The sequence below is a fragment of the Apis cerana genome, linkage group LG8 (genome assembly GCF_029169275.1).
Source record: "Apis cerana isolate GH-2021 linkage group LG8, AcerK_1.0, whole genome shotgun sequence".
Taxonomy (NCBI): Eukaryota; Metazoa; Arthropoda; class Insecta; order Hymenoptera; family Apidae; genus Apis; species Apis cerana.
In genome coordinates this window covers 4,998,353-5,017,122 of record NC_083859.1, presented here as the reverse complement: position 1 = coordinate 5,017,122, position 18,770 = coordinate 4,998,353, and the positions used below count along the sequence as shown (strand labels likewise).

Sequence of the window (18,770 nt, the reverse complement as noted above, 5' to 3'; positions counted from 1 at the left end):
TCGGACGGAAAAAGGAGCGGATTGAAAAATATTTTCATATATATCACTGACCCATTTCTTAACACGCATCATGAGCGACGATCCCTCTGTTCAGCCAAAAGATGGAAAATATCCTACTGCATTACCGACTCGTATATCCGTGTGTTCCGGCATTGCGTTTAAGAGAGAAATATGAAAGAAAATCGGGTCGTGCTTACCCTTACATTTGAACTTGTCGTCCCGCATCGAATCGATCTTCCGCTTCTGCGCCCTCTTCGGCGACTCGCACTTGGCTCCCGACGTCTCGATGGGATGCGCGTGAAGATACGCGTTCAGCCATCGTAGGTTACAGTCGCAGATGAACGGGTTCCTTGCCAAATGTCTGTGGAAAGAGCAATTTTTATCCGATAAAAATCCTCGACCTCCAAAACACGATTCCTTCGTTGTTGGACAATCGTGAAGTTAAATATATCAATACCGAAAAATTGCAATTTATATCGAGAAGAAATTAAACATCGTATTAAAGTCTTTTAAAAATTGCGTGCAAAAATATCTTCAATTAAATATTTTAAATTTTCTTACTGTAAATATCGCTTGAAAAAGCTTTATAATTCCCGAACAAAAACAAAAAAAATCTCTAGGAGAGATTTACGTTCGCAATGGAAACGTAGTGATAAAAATTTGAAAATTCCCCAATCGCGAAATATCTTTCCACCGCAACCATCCTCTAATACGTATCAATTAATTACCGTACAATTATCCCCTAATAGTCTAAAACGAATAATATCATTAAACGGACGTATAACGGGATTAATTCGAACAGAATCGAACAATTTGCCTGCACGTAACCCGGTGGAGCGCGAAAACGTTGAAAGAGTGTCAATCAGCGAACAATCGAGAGCTCGAATATTCCGCGAGTTCCGTGGTATACGCACAATCGTGTGTGTACCGGTGACACGCGTTTGCAATTCGATCCCTCCCTCTCTCTCTCTCTCTCTCTCTTTCTCTCTCCGTGCATTCGAGCGTTAAAGCCGCGGTAATTTGTATAAATTAACGGTCCAATGGTGGGATACAAACAGCGTTTCAATGCTTCGTAGATTGGCGAAAGTTCCATTGGCCAGGGATCTGATGTTGTTATCGTAGAGGGACAACAGAGTGAGGCTGGTCAGATCTCGGAACAGATCGGTTCGTATGCAGGATATCTCGTTCGCGTTCAGCAGCCTGAAAAGTTGGTTTTGTGTCGTCAATTTACGCCCCCCACTCTCGATCCGCCTGCGCTCAATCCGCGGAATAATTAAACAGTGGGTGAGAGCAGAGTTTATTTTATAAAATTGATTCGGGATTAAATCGGTAAGTCGAAAGAGCGAACGAACAAAAATTCGATCGAATCTATTTTTCGAATCGAAATTTTTCTTTATTATTCGTTTTGAATTATTTTCCTTGTTCCGTCGAATTGTATTGCAAAATGATCTTTCGAACAGGAATTAGAAAAATAAATATTCCTCCCCGTTTGATAAAAATTGTGAAAAACGAAATTGGATCGATTCGATCGAATTAATAAATGAGAGACAGTTGGACGAGGCAGTTTATGTATTTCTGAAAATTATTTATCAATAATTAAAAATCTTTTAACATAGACTTACAGTAACTGCAAATTGGTCAATCCTTGGAACAATCCGCTAGGCAATTCGGTGATTTTGTTTCCGTACAATACTCTGCAATTCGAGCAAAATTTTATTCGTGAAACATTCCTTATTTCGAGCAATTTTTAATACAATACGCACAGTGATTCCAATGATTTCAACCCGTGAAACGCATCGGCCGCCACCTTTTTAATTTGATTGTTGCTGAGGTCGCTGCATATGGCATCCGGGAATAAAGAATTAAAAAAAAAAAAAAGGGGAAAAAATAGAAAAAAATTAAACGTCGTCAGATAAAATCGCGTACATGGAGAAACATAAATTGGATTAATCGCTAACGTCACTCACATTCTACGCAGTTTTCTGTACGGGGAGAAAGCCTTGGGCGGAATTTCCGTGATACGATTCTGCTCCAAACGTCTGCGAATGATTGACAACATAGAGGATAAGTTAACAAACTTTCAGCTATTACTCGATTTTTCTTTTTTTCTTTTTTTTTTTTTTTTGCGCGCGTAGAAATTGCCACGGGAGAAAGGGAGAAGAACTTGGCGAGCATCAAATTAATTGGTTTTTATTAACAACAGCGCGACAATCATCGTCACGGTGGAAACGTACGTTCAACGTGTACACGGTTTTTCAATTATAATGCAATTAACCGTTTTGTAACACCGTGGATGTTTTATTTATTCTATTTATTTTGTCACATTTACCGAAATTAATTTAACAGAGACTGTATAGAATAAACGTAATCATATTTCATTCATCGAGCAATCAATTTCCTTTTTTCCTTTTCTTTTTTCACTAAAAAAATTTTAACCAATTCCGATCTTTTGAAATTTCGTTCAAACAGTTTTTCAGAGTTAAATTAACATCGAATTAGGAAAAGAAATTAATGCCAATGATTAAAGTTTGGTGGTAAGTTGAAATCGTTGATCCAAGATTCAGAAATATTCAAATATTATTCATCTCAAATTTGAATTCCATTGTTATCATTATCATACGATTTTACATACTAATTTAATTATATCGTTGTGATATAAAGTTTCATAAATGAGAGATATTTGGCAAATTCTACGCGGTGACAAAGTAAATTATACGAACAATTCGGTCGTGTCCTCCGGGAGATGAGTGGGTACTTTCGTCAAAGAATTCTCCCTGCAGTCGACGATACCATCAGCGCATCTGCAAGGATGCGGGCATTGCGGTTCTGCGCTGCACTCCGATCCCGTACGCTCAACCGGCCCGGAACATTTGAACTCGTGCTCCTGTTTCGCAAAAGATTTTCCACCGAATCGAATTACTTGTAAAAATTCGTAAAAAATAAATAATCTGGAATCGAGCATGACGAATGTTTATATTTAACCCGTAATATTATCGGATATATTTTATTCTGGCATTAAAAAATATATTAGGGAAAAGAATTTTGAGAAAAATTATGCATTGGGGGATTGAAAAATAATAATTTATATATTATGATTTAATTAAATTCCGCGGTGAATAGAACGGTGAATAAAATATCGTTCCTTTTGTACATTAGATTAAATACGTTCGATAAAATACAATAATAAAATTATTCAATCGAACCTGTACATCGGCGATATTTCGATCCTTCAAATGAATTGGAGAGGCACATTTTGTGTGTTGGCCAAGTCTCGGATAACTTTTTAAATGCCGAGAGAGCCAGGCCAAGTGGCAATCGCAGGATAATGGGTTGTCCACCAGTTTCAGCGTCCGCAAATGCGAAAAGCCATTCAACATTTCCTTCCCTAATGTTGTTAATTTATTATTGTTCAACATTCTGCAACAGAGGAACAACGATATATCAAAGTTTATTCCCGTTTAATTGTCGATTGTCGATATAATTACGATCATAATTATCCACTTACAGTATTTCCAAATCCTTCAATTCTCGTATTGATGCTTCATCGATGCAGGTTAACACATTGTTGTCGAGTAATCTGAATAACAATATTGGTTAACATACGATATGATAAATAAATTAAAATAGAAAATACTCGAAATATTTCTAGTATTCAACGCGTGAAATTCTGAATCTATTAACACTATTGATCATGTCTGACTAACTTGACTGATTCTACTTCATAGAGCATGCATCTTCATCGTTATTTCCATTATTAGGTGGTATTCGTGTTTATTTACAGAATATCCAATATTTCAATGATTTACTAAAAAATTAATTCAGATTCCACTTACAAATATTTTAAAGATGAAATTCCTCTGAGTGTCTTTGGTCCAATCGTGGCGATTTGATTGTGGCTAAGGTCTCTGAAATAAGATGTTTCATTGTAAAAATTGTCATTGAATAGACGATTGCCGAATTATTTCTTTTAAAAACAAGATATTTTTACTATGGCGTTCATTAGAAGAAAGTATTGCTAAATTAAATCGAATAATATAATTTCCAATCAAATAAATTATTCAAGATTTAATCAAGATCGTTATATTTTATACTCACAATAATTTATTCTTAACAAATATCATAAAATTTGTACTGAAAATTAATTCACGATAAGATTCTCCATTAATTTCTTCAACTTCTCGAGAATAATCGAATAGAAGCGTTCACGTCGATTAAGTTAAAGGGTAACGTTCGAGAAGACGTTCACGATCGATCGCAAGAAGTAAGAAAGTTGAACTAGTAATAGTTCGGTTCGTCGACCTTTTCATAACTTTTATGTCTTCGAGCGAAAGTTGTCTTATGTTTCCAATGGCGAGCAACAACACCGGTGTGTGCTCCAGTTTGCGGCCTGTGTCGGTCTCAAGTTCGTTCCGCTCATAATCTATTATTTAAAAAAACTTGGTCGAGTGTCAACTATTACGACCCTTCTCGATCTCCCTTCTCCGTGAAGAAAATTCTTTGCAGACAGTTCGTAACTCACGTGTGACCGTGTGCACGTGTACAAGTCACGTGGGTGGCTATAGGCTTCTTTAAGGTTTCACGGGGTCGTTACACGAGTAACGAGTGACCATTTCCACGGTCTCACGTGACACGTCCGTTTCCACGAAATGGGAATGTCTTTCAAACAGCGTCGAGATGTCGTTCGTACGAAATATGGACGTTATTAATATTAAATTAATAATTAATTATCAATAGGTTCGAGGAAGAGAATCGAGACTAGCATTCGACAGAAATGAATTAATTAATCGACGGTATATGGTTTATCCATATCGATAAGAATCGAGCATTTAAACGTACATAAAAATATTTTGAAAATATTTCTTCCACTTTGTAATTAATTTATAATTCAAAATTTGATAAAAATAACCCGACAAATATCATTTAGAGAGCCAATTATATCATTTAACCGTAACATTGGAATTAATCGTCTATAATCTCCGTAATTTAATTATCTACTCTATAATCTTAGAAAAAAAAAATATCGATCCAAGTATCTAAGCAAAAAGAGAGAAAAAAAAGGCGAAAATCGAAGAATTCGCATAGGAGAAAATTGTTATTGGGATCGCTAATATCAAAGTAACGCAATAATAAATATCTTCGAACATACACGTTAATATAATCGAGGATATTAAATTTAATTATACAATTATCAACGCTATCATTAACGTGTATTTAATACCGATACGCGAAGCTGTACCACATTCCTGATATTGACCGCGGGACAGGTCCCGTGAAATTAACCGGAAACTGTTTTCTTAACAGAAAATGCGCTTCATCATATTTATCGTCATAATTTCCTCGGTACGCGGCCACCATGAATAATGCATGGCAACGCAACGTTTTTCGAGTGGAACTCGCGCTTAACGGTAGAGTCAATCACGATAATGGATCCCTGGCTAAACCGGAGGTTCATTTAAATAGATTGCGTTACGTCTCGCGTTGCAAGATCCTCCTGTTCTTCGAGCCTTTTCCCCTCCGATGCACGAGTTGAACCAGACGTTCGCGATGATAGGTTAGAGGTCTTGCTTCGTTTCGTTGACCATCCATTGGCTTCGTAACCTGTAATTATGTCCGCTTAGAGGGACCATGGAGAAAGAGAGAGCAAGACGAATCGTCGTGGACGAGGCGAAGACGTTCGAAAATGAGGAATGGGATATTTTTCCCCAAGTTGAAGACGAAAAGAATTTTTTAAACCTTTAAATTTCCTTGTGTAAAATTTAATTTTGCTACACCAAATAAAAATCTTTGATGACTCTACGTGATTGATTGATTTTCAAATTTCTTTCCTATTTTTATCTATAAGTTTCGATTATTTCACTTACTCAAAAAAGTTTGATTAAACAACATTATACTTTAAGTTTTATTTTCAATATCTAAAACTAACAATTCGGAATGTTTAACGGTTGAAACTAATGTTAAGAAATAAGCGGTACGAAAATATCCTAGGGATTAGAAAGAGAATGGAGAAACGGGGCTAAGAGAAAAAGAAAGCGAGGCACGATATTCTGGACTCGAAACATACGGCAAGAACTGGCAGATTTAGACTCCCGCCTTACCAGAGCCAATCCTGAAAGCAATTACCGAATTTCGAGCAGACAGACGTGCCGGGAGCAAAAGGAGGAAAGTCTCGGCTTTTAGCGCTGCCAGTTTCATTTGGAATCGGTGTTTCGGCTTGATCATGATAAGTTTCCTAATTTGAACAAGCAATTTGGTAGCGACCACCGTGCTGCCCTTCTATATGTCCGTTCGGCCGATATAATTAAATTTACCTCTCTTCTTATTTTTCCTTGTGCAACAAACTGGCACCGGCGCGCTTCGACTTTTAACACTTTTTCCGCGTTTCTGCCCGTAGTAGATTGCCGCTAGTAGAATTTCAATAATTTCAGACACGTGGCCAAGGAACCGACCGAGATTAAACTCCCAGAGCGGCCGGGCCAATCCAGAAAGCAATTACCGAATTTCGACGTGGCCGTTTCCTTCGCCGCTACTGACAAAAGGGCCTCGCGGACCTCTCTCGCCTCTCTCAAGCCTCTCTCTGTACAATTCCGAATGCTTCCGTGCTTTGTGCCACCGCGATAAGAGTCGGATGAAACGAGAACTGATTGGCGGCCGCTCAGGGGATCATAAGGGCATCATTGTTCGACTCTCGCCCGGGGAAAATAGTATTTCCAGTTTATTTAAAGTTTATTATCTCCAATTTTATCCCGGTATTTATCTTGGAAATTAACAAGGAATTTGCGGGATATTCATGGATATAATTATACATGAGGCGTGTGTGTATATATAATAGATTGAGAATCGAGGAATGATTTATTTTTGAGGGAATTGTTACCGTTATAAATTATGAGGGGGTGAATTATTCAACGTTCACGAGAGAATTTTGCGGAAAATAATCAAGAGATTTAGATGTATTCATAGTTAATGATAAATTATGGTGTATTTGCATGTAGGTAATAACTGGGAGTTAACTATGATAAACGATGTTACGTATCATGCAAAATTTCTGAAAATTATATTCAATTTTCCTTCTTAGTTGCCCCAGTTTCGTTTCTTACTCGATGCATTATTGTTTTTAACACGTTCAGAATTATCGTCCAATCAATTTCTTTCCTTTTTAAAACCAGTTTTGTCTATTCCAATGCTTCCAAATATACGTGACCGTTCCATAAAATTAAAAAGAAAAATATACTATATTAAAAAATCTTTTTAAATCTATCAAAACCAATTAAGAAGTGCAATTAAATCAGATCTCTCTTCGAAATCGATAGCGAGCCATAACGCGAGGAGGATCGAGGCCCATCGCTTGAGAGTACACGTCCAGCCGTAAATTTTCACGGCTAAGAATCGCGAGACGTTCGAACCGAAATCGTTTTCCATTGCTTAAATCACCGCAACACCGCGTTGTCAAAGCTTCGTGGGGCAACGTTTGTCCCGGTTATTATCGGCTTAAGTGTACAGCGAACAAATGTTATTGCCTCGTAAATACAAGCTTGTACTTAGCTTATACTCGTGTCGGGTATATCGCGTTTCAACCGTGCGCAATACCCTTGCACGATGCTAGCGATACTAATCAACCGAGTGTCCGCGCCCCTTTCCATTGTGTCAAACCATTTATTACGGGTCGAGCTTCATCCTCTTACCACCTCGAATGGCTTTCCACGTTTGCCGCGCGCGATGAGTTAATCACACGTTTCGCTCGTTCGCTCGTTTCGTTACACGTCCGTGGTGCTTAGAAAACGCACCACGGTGGTTGTATCGGTCGCGCGTGCAATCGGAGGAATCTCCCGTGTAGAGTTGATTAATATTTCTAATTGGCAAAGTAATTGGTGAAGCTTGTAAGGAAACCTCTTGGGGCGATGGGGTGCGATTAATCAGTTTTTCAGATCAGATTAGAAAATCTTTGCCGAGTGAATTATGACTACATTGTTAGATTTCGTATTTGATTTCATGTGGTTACTCGCGACGAAATTTTAAATATTGATTTGAAAATACATTTTTATTTTTGTTTTTGTTGACGGTAATTGTTCGATAATAGCGGAAAATATTTTTAGAGAGGAACGAAATTTGTTTAGTGAGTCGTGTTATTTTTCCCTTTTTTTTTTTGAATATTCCATAATTAATTTGCATATAAAATATATTATGTTATTGAAGTATTTTTATTGTAGATATATTGATCAAATTGTTATTTTAGTTAAAAAAGAAAATAAAAATCATTAATAAAAATTTTATAAACATATTCCAATTATCGATTCATGCTCGCGTATTTATAATTTCGCGTCGCGAAGAATGTACGTATAAAATGAATTAATTACAGTAGTTTCGTGTTGGATGAAATTGCCAGTGTTAATAATGTAACCGGCTACGTGAATGTTGATGAAGATATTAAAGTGAATATTAGCACGTTTAGTGAACGTTATCATACGTTACATCAAATGTTCGATGTTATGCTCGAATTTTAATGAATCATATTTTAGCGAATCATGATCAAATTTCAAGGAAACATCGATATTCCGTGAAATATATCTTGTTATTTTTATTTTCAAGGAAGGAAAAATTAATTCCTGTCTTTCAAATTCGATAGGCTTAATAAGCTTATACACAAGACGACTAATCTGCATATCATTATCACCGTCACTGTATAACGTATCCCCTCTGGTTAAATATTTTCCTTTGAAGCAAACATTTTCACTGTTACCGGAACATTTCCACATTTTACCTACGTTAATTTCCACATTGGAATAATTACTCGAACGTTGTTCCACTTTCTCTTTTTTCAAAGTCCCGTTTCTGGACGAGATTATTTATGCCATCAACGTCAGACTTTCAAGTGAAAAAGGATCTTTCAGATTCATAGATTAATTCTCTTAAATATTTATATCATAAAGGAGAATAATTACATTTCAAAATGTTCTGTATTTAATATAAATGTAAAACAACATTTTAAAGGTAATAAAATACATGTCATAACGCGCGTACAAAATGGACAATTTCAATAAATAAAATTACATTTCTGTTATTTGATTACAATGCCAATACCTTTTTAATTGCAACGTATTAAAAGCGTGGAAAATTTGATTACCGTTGTATCAAAAATTTAAAATTTTCCACAAACAAAACATGTTTAACCGTATGACAATTATTCAATTTATCGAAAATGAACCAATCCTTTTTTTCCCCCCAATTACAAAATATAATAAATTATACTAACATTTCGCAACGTGGAAATTAAACGTATCCCCAAACGAAACGATCCAATTTGTCCAACTCGTCCAACGCAAATAGTAACCTTGATAAGCCACAGCACAACATCCTAAAACGTCGTACATCTCCCCCCTCTTCCCAAGCAACACCCCCCAATCAACGTATTAACCTTCTCCGGTTTCCTTGATGCGGGGGCATCGACTTATCCACGGCGCGGATGAAGGATTATCAAGCGTCCGGATGCCCGTGAGAATCTTCTCCGTAGCGCTCGCAACATAATACGTTCTTTTGTAAGCTGCCTGATCCCGGCCTTATCATCAGAGGCTGTAGGTTACGTGTCCGAGGGCACGAGTGGAAGGCCTCGTGTAACTTTCTGACTTCTCGTCTGCCCACTTCGCGCTATGATAGATGGCCCATTCTCCACCCTTCCCCCTTCCCCTCCCTTCCTCTTCCTTTGTTCCTCTTGTTTTCTTCCTCTCCTCTCGTTCCTCCTCCGCCACAGGACGAGAAAAGAAGAAGAAGAAGAAGAAGAAGATTACGGCGAGACGATCTTTAGGGGTTTTTTCGACGAGATCGACACGGTAGCCGCAACTTCATCGACACGGAAGCCATGTCCACGTTTCGATCGTGATAATTCGGTTCGATGACTTTTTCTTTTTTTTTCTTTTTTGTTTTTCTTCTTAGACCAGGTGCTGGACTTGGGACGAGGTGATTAAGATTCAGGATCGGGAGGTATGCAGGGGGGAAAGTGGACCTTCGCGTTAATCTTTGGATCGCATTCCTTTAGCCCGGTGCTCGATCTTCTTAGCTAGCTAGCAGCGGCTGACTGCTCCTTTGATCGGGAATCGTGTTTGTGATGCATGAATCTTTGGAACGAGTTGTGGATGTTGATTATAGATAAGGACTGAAGGGATTAGTAAATTATTTTGATCAATTTTGTCGTGTTTTAAGTGGCAGACCTTTACTTTTTGTACTATTGTTTGTAATTGTAATATATTCATTGTTTCGTTTCGAATATACTCTTCAGGTGTCAATTTCTGTGAAGAGAAATCGCGATTGTTGAAACACCCTGTAGCTTCAAGAGATCGTATTATCATCTTCTCATGAATATATTTTAAATGATACAAATATATGCGTATTAATGAAGATACTGATTGAATGAATGAAATGAATATGTATCGGTAAGAGGCATCCAAAAAGAACGAAAAGCAAAAGCTTAATGGCATTGCATTAACATTAAAATATTCGCAGCTACAGACCGGTTTACGAATAGGATTCATCTGATATTTTCGTATATCAATCCTTTATATCGTTTCGAAACGATATAATTTATGTCATGTCTTAGAAATATTCCATATGATTGATTAATTACGCTTAATTAACTAAAACGACGGACAAAAATTCTAACATATATCGATAATTTTCAACTCATTTTTTAATTCTCAAAGCACGGTTTTAATCGAACACAATTTACGAATTTATACGTACGATACACATTATTCACAAAAAAATGAATTTTAAAATATTTTAAAGTATTTTTAAAAAAAGAAAATTCCATCAACTCAACTGCGAAACATAACCGGTATTAACTACTTCTGGAGGAAAAATCTGCTCCATTTTCCGCGTACAATAGAGACACCATTCGTAACATCGTTTCTGGGAATGTAAAAAAGAATTCGAGAAGTCGTTTCCCCCAAAAATGGGGCGCTGCCAGTGCTCGATGGATGTAACTTCCGTTCGCTTTTTCCTCTTCCATCCCCTTTCCCCCCTTTTGCTGTTTTTTAAAGTAGAGGAAGCGGAAACGGAACGATCGCCCTTAAAAAAAAAGGATTAAAACAAAGGGTGGGGAAAAAATAGATTTAAATCCAGAACGGAAAAGTCATGCGTGTTCAATATGGGGATTGTTGAGAGGGAGAGAAAGCTTGCGTGCAGGGTTTCACAAACCGAATTCGCACAATACTTCCGCCTGTATATGTACGTATATAGGGTGTTCAATAATGGCTGGTGCAAATAGGTAAAAGCAATGGAATCGAAGTTTTTTTGTTTAAAATGTTTAAGTAAACCGAGTTTAAGAACTGAGCTATAAGAAAATTTAATTAATCTTCAAATGAATATGAATGAATTAAAATGAAATTTTGTTGTTTGATCCTTATTACGATATTGCATACTAATTAAATATTTCATATCAAAATTTAATATTATATATTAAAAAATAAGAAAAATATGTGTTTTATATTTATATAGTTAAAAAATAACATTGAACGAATCTTCAATTGTAATTTTAAATTATATTTATTTCTATATTTTGTCGATCAACTATTGTATCCAATCGAAAATTGAATATATATATATATATATTTGATAAATTTTTAAACTCACTTTTTCTTGAAAAAAAACACTTCGATGAAAAAAAATATTATTCTCCCTTTTCATTCTTACACGTATAGAATTATCCTCTACTTGTCTCACCTATTCTCGAACACTGTGTATGTGGAGAAATGTGGAATGTAGGCCATCATCTGAAAAGTTTATGCGATAACCTCCGGTGTTGTTCGCGGCAATGACGTGGAATAAATCGTGCGCGGATACATTTTCCCATTTCTGCATATCTTTTGATCAAATTTGTTAAATAAATTCGTCACCGTGGAACATATCTGTCAACGAATCGTAAAATATGAGTCGTGATACGATTTTGTCGTATTGATATCAAAAATATCTGACTTTCCTCTGTTCAAGGGACGAAGGCACGATCGAATGGGTAGAAAGATGGTGGAGAAACTCTTTTTTATCCGAGTCTTTTCTTTCTTTTTTTTTTTTTTCAAACGAAGTTTATTTGCTCTCTTCTCATTAAAGGATCCATTGTTCGTTCCAGTTTATGTATCATTGAGCAATACTTTTATTCTCGAGATTTTATAATTAAAAACCGGGTTTTATCTGGGTGGATAGTTCAAATGGAAAATTTTATTTTATTCTTTCTCGGGTGAAACTTCTGAAATATTTATTTTTGACGATTTTCTTTTTTTTTTTTGCGATTGAATTCTGATCGACAGTTCGTTGAAAGTTATTGGGGAGGAGAGGTAAATGAAATAAATGTGGGGATGGATTTCGTGAATTTTATTTAGCGAGATCTATCGCATAGTGGAAGAAAAATTGTTCGACGACTTTCAAACGAAAATTCGATTCAAAAAGATTTACACATCAGATTTTAAATTCGTTCGGATCAAACGTTTGAATTAAAAATCGTTTTCAAAAACTTATTACATCGAGAAGAATAACATTCGCTTTTACTTTTTTTTGTTAAAACTTTTCAACGCGAGATAGGAAAGGAAAAAATTCTTTTTTTTAATTCTTGGTCGAAAGTTTGTAATTTAATCTCGCTGCGCTGCAAATCAGTTCTTCGACACTTATATTGGGAAAAATTTTAAGGATTAAAGTTTTTCTTATTCCTTCGGACATTACCTCACTTTATAAATTACAATATTTCCACGAATAAACGCCATATGTTATACTTTCGACAAATATTTCGACGTAATTATAATTATTTTATCCATTTCGTTTCTCAATCTATAATAATATTCCATGCAAAATACTTTTTTTCGATACTCACAGACGCTTTAAATTCATCATGTTGCTAAAGAGAAGATCGGGTAGGTGACGTATTTGATTATTGTTAAGGCGCAGCTTCTCGACACCAACTAGATCCTGGAAGGCACCTCTTTCAATGGTGTGAATTTGATTATTCGATAGCCAACTGGAAAATACACACAAAACGCACACTTGAAGATAAAAGATACAAAAGATACACATTTTACTTTCTATCTACTTGAACCATTAAAAAAATCTATCTTTCAAATCGATCAAATCGTGTATACCGATATATAGTTTACACTATTAAGTAATTCTTCCATTCTCTATCCGAAACGCGAACCGCGAACAAAACCCACTTCGACCCAGTTCACCTTAATTACTTTTGTTCCCCCCTCGCGCGAAATCTCATTTCTCGTTTCTCGAAACGCGGGAGAAGAAGAAACTTTACGGAAGCGAAGTCACGAAGCTGAAAACAGTCCACGAAAGAGTACGATCTTCATGCAAGAGAGGTGAATTTTACACACACACACACACACATACACACGCGCATACACGCACAGAGACAAAAAGAGAGAGACAGAGAGAAAGAGAGAGAAATTCATCGAGCGCAAGTTCGTTTTCCGCGAGTCCTCAACAATGGCGTCCGCGCCTCGTTCCCGGACAAATTTACTAGAATTTCGCCAACTTTTCGTTAAGAACCCGTTTCGAACGGGTTTCAGACCGCCATTCAATTCCATTTGCGACACGCGACTAAAGCTATCCTTCGTCCAATTCGGTTCGTTATTTGACAAACGGTTACTCACAGAACGTGAAGCGTAGCCATGTCCTCGAAGTCGGTCTTGAATATCACCGAGATATTGTTCCCTTGGAGATCCCTGAAACAAAGAGCGAACGAATTAATATCTCAACGCAGGTGGCACGAGTGGAACGAGTCAATAACTCGTCCGGGCAAAAATGTTTAATTTTCCTCCTTTACGAAAAAAAAAAAAATCTCATAAAAATTTCCCTGTCTCCGTCTAACGGTGTATATACATACACCGTCGTTTGTTGTTCGCTTTTTATCTTCTTACTTTTCTCTTTCTTTCTTTCCTTCTTTCTTTCCGTTTGGAAGAGTACAAGGGAGGAGGACAGACCGTTGACAGTGGCGCTTAACTAATTCCATTTCAACTTTCGCCCCGTACTTTGTGCCGGGGTAACCGACCCACTCCACCATTTCTCTGTTCGCTCGTCGTATTTATTTGCCGCGAATAAGTATTTCTGTTTTCCGTCGTTGGGCAAATATTTGCGTATGGAAGGGAGGGGAGAGGGGACGCCGGTACAAAGAGCAACTTACGTAGAAATTTTATCGCGGAATCCCCCCATTCCTCTCTCCCTTCCTCCTCCTCCCCTTTACAACGCTTTTTTGAAACGTCGTGTCGCGTTTACGCGCCGGATCAAAGCGACCCTCCATTTGGATCTGCTGGTAAACGAGATCGTCCGACCATGAATCCAGATTTTTGTTCGATTCTTCCTCGATCCAGATTGATTCAACGGAATAGAACGAGTCAAGATGTAATATGGAATATATAATTCTTTGATATCTCTGTTTTGTTTATTGAATTTTCATAAATTGTTCCGTAGTAACTTTTTTTTTTCTTCTTCTTTCCTCGATACTCTAATCGACAGAATCTGATGCTTGAACGAAAAGATATACGATCGAAAGCTCGCGGGATATCTAGCCGAGACGAAATATCATTATTCCAACGAAATGGTAACTGGGAAGCGTGAATTCGCTTTTCTAAGGACGGGAGCCGTCAAACACAGCCGTCTGCCTCCCCGATCCCGGCAAGTTATTAAGGCCTTATTAAATTGGTTCCTTTTCCCGGTGGAACTTTTTTACTTGACAAAAAACCGGCAGAACGCAGGAACGAATAACGAGTGAGGCCTACTCGACAGGAATTCTCTCTTCGTACAGTCTCCATCGTTGCCTTTTCCTATTTCTTCTTGCTCCTCCTTTATTCTCTTTCTCTCTCTCTCGCCCTCCCCCCTTCCTTTCTCACCGATTCTTCTCCTCCAGTCTTCCCGTCGAAAACGTCGACGACAACGACGGCGCACGGTGGAAACGCAAATTATTTCCTCGTTTCGCGTCCCAGACACGCCGGTTCAACGACGAAACGAGACCGAAGGAGGAGAGCCGTTTTTCCAGCGGCTCTTTTAAGCCTTGCGTGAGATTTTAATTTCACCGTGGCGGCCAACCTTCTCTTTTTTTTTATTTTTTTCCTTGCCGGGTCCAACCGGTTGCTTTTCCTCCTTCCTTGTTTTTTCTTTTCTTTTCTTTTCTTTTTTAAGACCTATTCTCACCAGGTTGGATATTGTCGTCGTCGTCGTCGTTGTCGTTGTCGTCGTCGTTGTCGTTGTCGTCACGCTACTACCGGGAATAATTGGCGAGGCTGTGAACGAGGAAGGAAAGGAGGCGAGTCGTTTGATATATTTCCGACTCGATATCAATCATTCGAAGGATAACTCGCGTGATGGAACGAATCTTTTTTCCCCCTCTTCGGAATTTTCTTTCTCCTTATCTTTAAAATTTCACCACGGAATTTAATTAAAATTCGCTCGATTCTTTGTACATTATCGTATCGATCATATTTCTATTAAGCATTTTTCATCGGAGATGATTTATGAATTTTTTTTCCCCCCCTTCTTTGTTTCTTCAATAATAATTTGTATTTTTAATTTATCCATCGTTAGTTTTTTATTCGCGTTGCATTGATAAATAATTTTCACGTAATTCGTCGTGGAATAATTAAGAAGAATAATAACGAATGAGTGAATGGATGAATGGACAATGAACGAGAGTGAGGAGAGAATGCATGCGTAAAATGCGTGGATTACAATACGTTGTTGTTCCACTTTGAGCCGAGATTTCAATAGTTAGTCGGGATATTCCTGGGTGAAAATGTTATTTCTCTCTCTCTCTCTCTCTCTTTATATATATACATATATAGAGAGAAGGTGATAATTTATCGATTGTTTTGAAACCAGAAGGCTTCAGGATTGTTTGCGATCGATGATAAATCTGGACAAATCGGGTTGTATTTTTGGATTTGCATCGCTCGTACATCCGATTTATTACTGAGATCGTTCCACATGTTTGTTCAATCACGATTCGGATGGAATCGATAAACTTGTAAGCTATTGGGTATTTGGGTTACAAGAAAAACAAGCTTTTACAGATTGATGATTAGATTATTCGTTATAAAAACTAAATTAAGAAATATATATATATATATATATAAATGAAAGAACGATCAAATATATAATGCATAATTAAAGAGAAGAAAAGTCATCGTATTGAAGATTACGTATGAAATAAAAAAGTGAATAAATCAAGGGAAGCAATAACTCGATAAATTAACGAATATAAAGCAAATGGAAACTGAAATCATATTTCAAACGAAATTATCTTTCGAATAGGTAGATTGGGTAGTTTCGTGTATCGTTGTTCGTAATCGTGACATCTCGTCGACAATGACCAGGGACCGGGCGAGAGAGTTTCAAAAAGTAAAAAAAGGAAAAGAGAAATAAAAAAAAAAGTATTGGACATCGTGCAGAGAACAGAGAGTTATTTAAAATGCAGCCCCGGAGCATTTCGTGGATGGAGAGCGGTTCACAGAGATAGGCAATCCTCTTGATAATCGTTAAATGAAAAAAGCGTGTTGACGGTGGGTAAACAGAAGCGCGAAAAAATCTGTCGAAGCGGGGGCATCGGTACGTGACATCGATCAACACTTGTTTTCAACGTCCGCCTACGCCACGTGTGACTTTTCGCTCGTGAAGAGAGGCCGATGTCGTTTAAAATCGGCTCCCGAAAAGGGCAACGCAAACTTTCCGTGTTTCCACCGCTTTTCAATTTCCAAACGGGTGGAATCGTTTGCATCGGGCAAAATTCCTCGCCGGGTGTACTGAATTTTGCTTTTTTTCCCCTTTCTTTCTTTCTTTCTTTTTTTTTTTTTTTTTTTTTTTCTCTCCACTGTCGCTGGAAAACGTTTTCGACGAAAGTTTAAAATTTTGTTTTTTCGATGGGTTTATAAATTTTAGAAGTAACTGGGAACGATCTTGAAGCTGGTTGAATTAATAGACGAATGGGACTGCGATGAATTTTTAATTTGCATAGATAGCGTTTTGTTTTGAATGATGGAAATGCACGTGTACTTTTTTTCTTTTTTTTTTTTTAAATAAGCTAGGTGGAAAGATATTTGGCGAAGAGTTTAAATTTAAATGCTCGATGGTATGGAGATTAATGAAATGATATTAACGAAATATATTTTTATAAAAGTATAGATTTTTATTGCGACAGGTAGGGAACAGAATTACTCAAAATCACTTCATTTTATAGAATTATCAAATTTAAATTTTATAATATTGACAGTTTTTGGAACAAAAGATTTTGGAACTATTTTAATATTATTAAAGAAGGATTCGGATTTCATACGATATTTTCGCAATAATTCTTCGCTTGAAGTTTATTCTGAGAGAATACCTAATGATTTTGAAGTTTTACCCACTTATTAAACTCTCCTCCCTCCTTCTTAAACGGCTGTTAATTGAATACCAAAAGCAACTTACTTTAACTTGGAAATAAAAGGGAATGCTTAACGAGCGTTTCTTAAAACTTTCTTAAAATTTAAATAAAATCTTTGTTAAATAGAGCGTATAATTTTTTCAACGCGCAATTACAAGAAATATAACGTGAATTTAAATTGCTTATAATTTGAGAAACAAGTCTCTCGAACTATTATTTTTTACGTACCAACTTTTTGTTTTTACTTTTCGCCAACAAAGATTCCCCAAAAGTGTTGTCACGTGAATATTATTAACGCCCTGTTTATATCCGTTTATTGAATCCCTAATAACATCGTGCTCCGCATATTTCTCTTTAATATACTGTGGAAACTTTTTTAATTTTGTTATGGGAGATGTAATAGAGACGAGTTCAAGCTTTGCATACTTTATGCAAGCCTATATTCGTCTTTTTCGCTTGCTCCTATTCTGTTCCTCCTCCCTTTCTTCCTCCTCCCTTTCATCTCTTTCTCCGCGTTCTTTAATGTCATTGAAAGCTCCCTTTAGTTTTCTCCCTGGTTTTTAATAACACCATGTCGACGTCTTGCGCAAAGGTGAAACAAGTTTTATAAGAGTCTGTAAAACTGAGAAATTACTATCTGTCCGTATATCTTTCATTTTTGATGTTTAATATTCTTCTATCTTCGTAACTTCATTGACATCTATACCTAGTATTTCAAATGAAGTTTTACTAACGAGAAATTTCAAAGAAATGATTTAAAAAGAGCAGTTATCGTAAGAAGTAATATTTTATATTTGTATATTCTTGTACTCTAAATGTTTATCGTAGCGTCATTCAATTAATTGCAAGGAAACAATAAAAGAGTTCCAAAAGATTGTTAAAAAAATTTTTAACAATTAATCTCTCAATCTTTCAACGTCCAACGATTTCTCGTGAATTAAAAACGAGTATCTTTCAATAATTTCGCAACTCTTTCGTTCTGCCGTGGTTTTAAAACATCTCGACATATCGATTATCGAAAACGTGCTCTCCTATCTCGGCAAACGTGCCAAGGATACTCTGCAACACTTTCTCGGAACTCATACCGCTGCTTCGACTTGATACTTGACTTCCATGAACGAGAGGATGCAATAACAATCGACTTTTCCTTATTTCTTCGCTGGTTAAAAAATATTCTAAGAATCCATGCATTGCCTCTACCATTTCATCGAAATATACAAAAATATACAAAAATAATTCAAAATTAAATTTATTCTCCTCTCTTACTTTTTTAACGACGATTTAAAACTGAAAATCTTGAATACAATCTCGCAATGAACAACCACGAAATCCGTCGATACCTTTAAAATGATATATTTTATCACAACTACGAGTTAAT

At 36.6% G+C, this 18,770-nt stretch overlaps 1 protein-coding gene across 3 annotated transcripts in view; it reads right to left on the bottom strand.

The window, feature by feature from the left end:
- LOC107995313 (protein slit) overlaps positions 1–18,770 on the bottom strand; it is a 480,699-nt gene that overhangs the window by 16,672 nt on the left and 445,257 nt on the right. For 2 of the 3 annotated variants that reach the window (XM_028665494.2, XM_062078203.1), the window contains 11 exons: positions 13,632–13,703; positions 12,848–12,991; positions 3,834–3,905; positions 3,506–3,577; positions 3,204–3,417; positions 2,721–2,884; positions 1,968–2,039; positions 1,764–1,835; positions 1,623–1,694; positions 1,057–1,200; positions 198–361 (listed from right to left, as the gene is read on the bottom strand). In XM_028665494.2, the coding sequence (XP_028521295.1) occupies positions 198–361; positions 1,057–1,200; positions 1,623–1,694; positions 1,764–1,835; positions 1,968–2,039; positions 2,721–2,884; positions 3,204–3,417; positions 3,506–3,577; positions 3,834–3,905; positions 12,848–12,991; positions 13,632–13,703 (1,262 nt within the window). The remainder of the gene's footprint in view (positions 1–197; positions 362–1,056; positions 1,201–1,622; positions 1,695–1,763; positions 1,836–1,967; positions 2,040–2,720; positions 2,885–3,203; positions 3,418–3,505; positions 3,578–3,833; positions 3,906–12,847; positions 12,992–13,631; positions 13,704–18,770) is intronic. The other variant, XM_028665495.2, reaches the window with a different exon arrangement.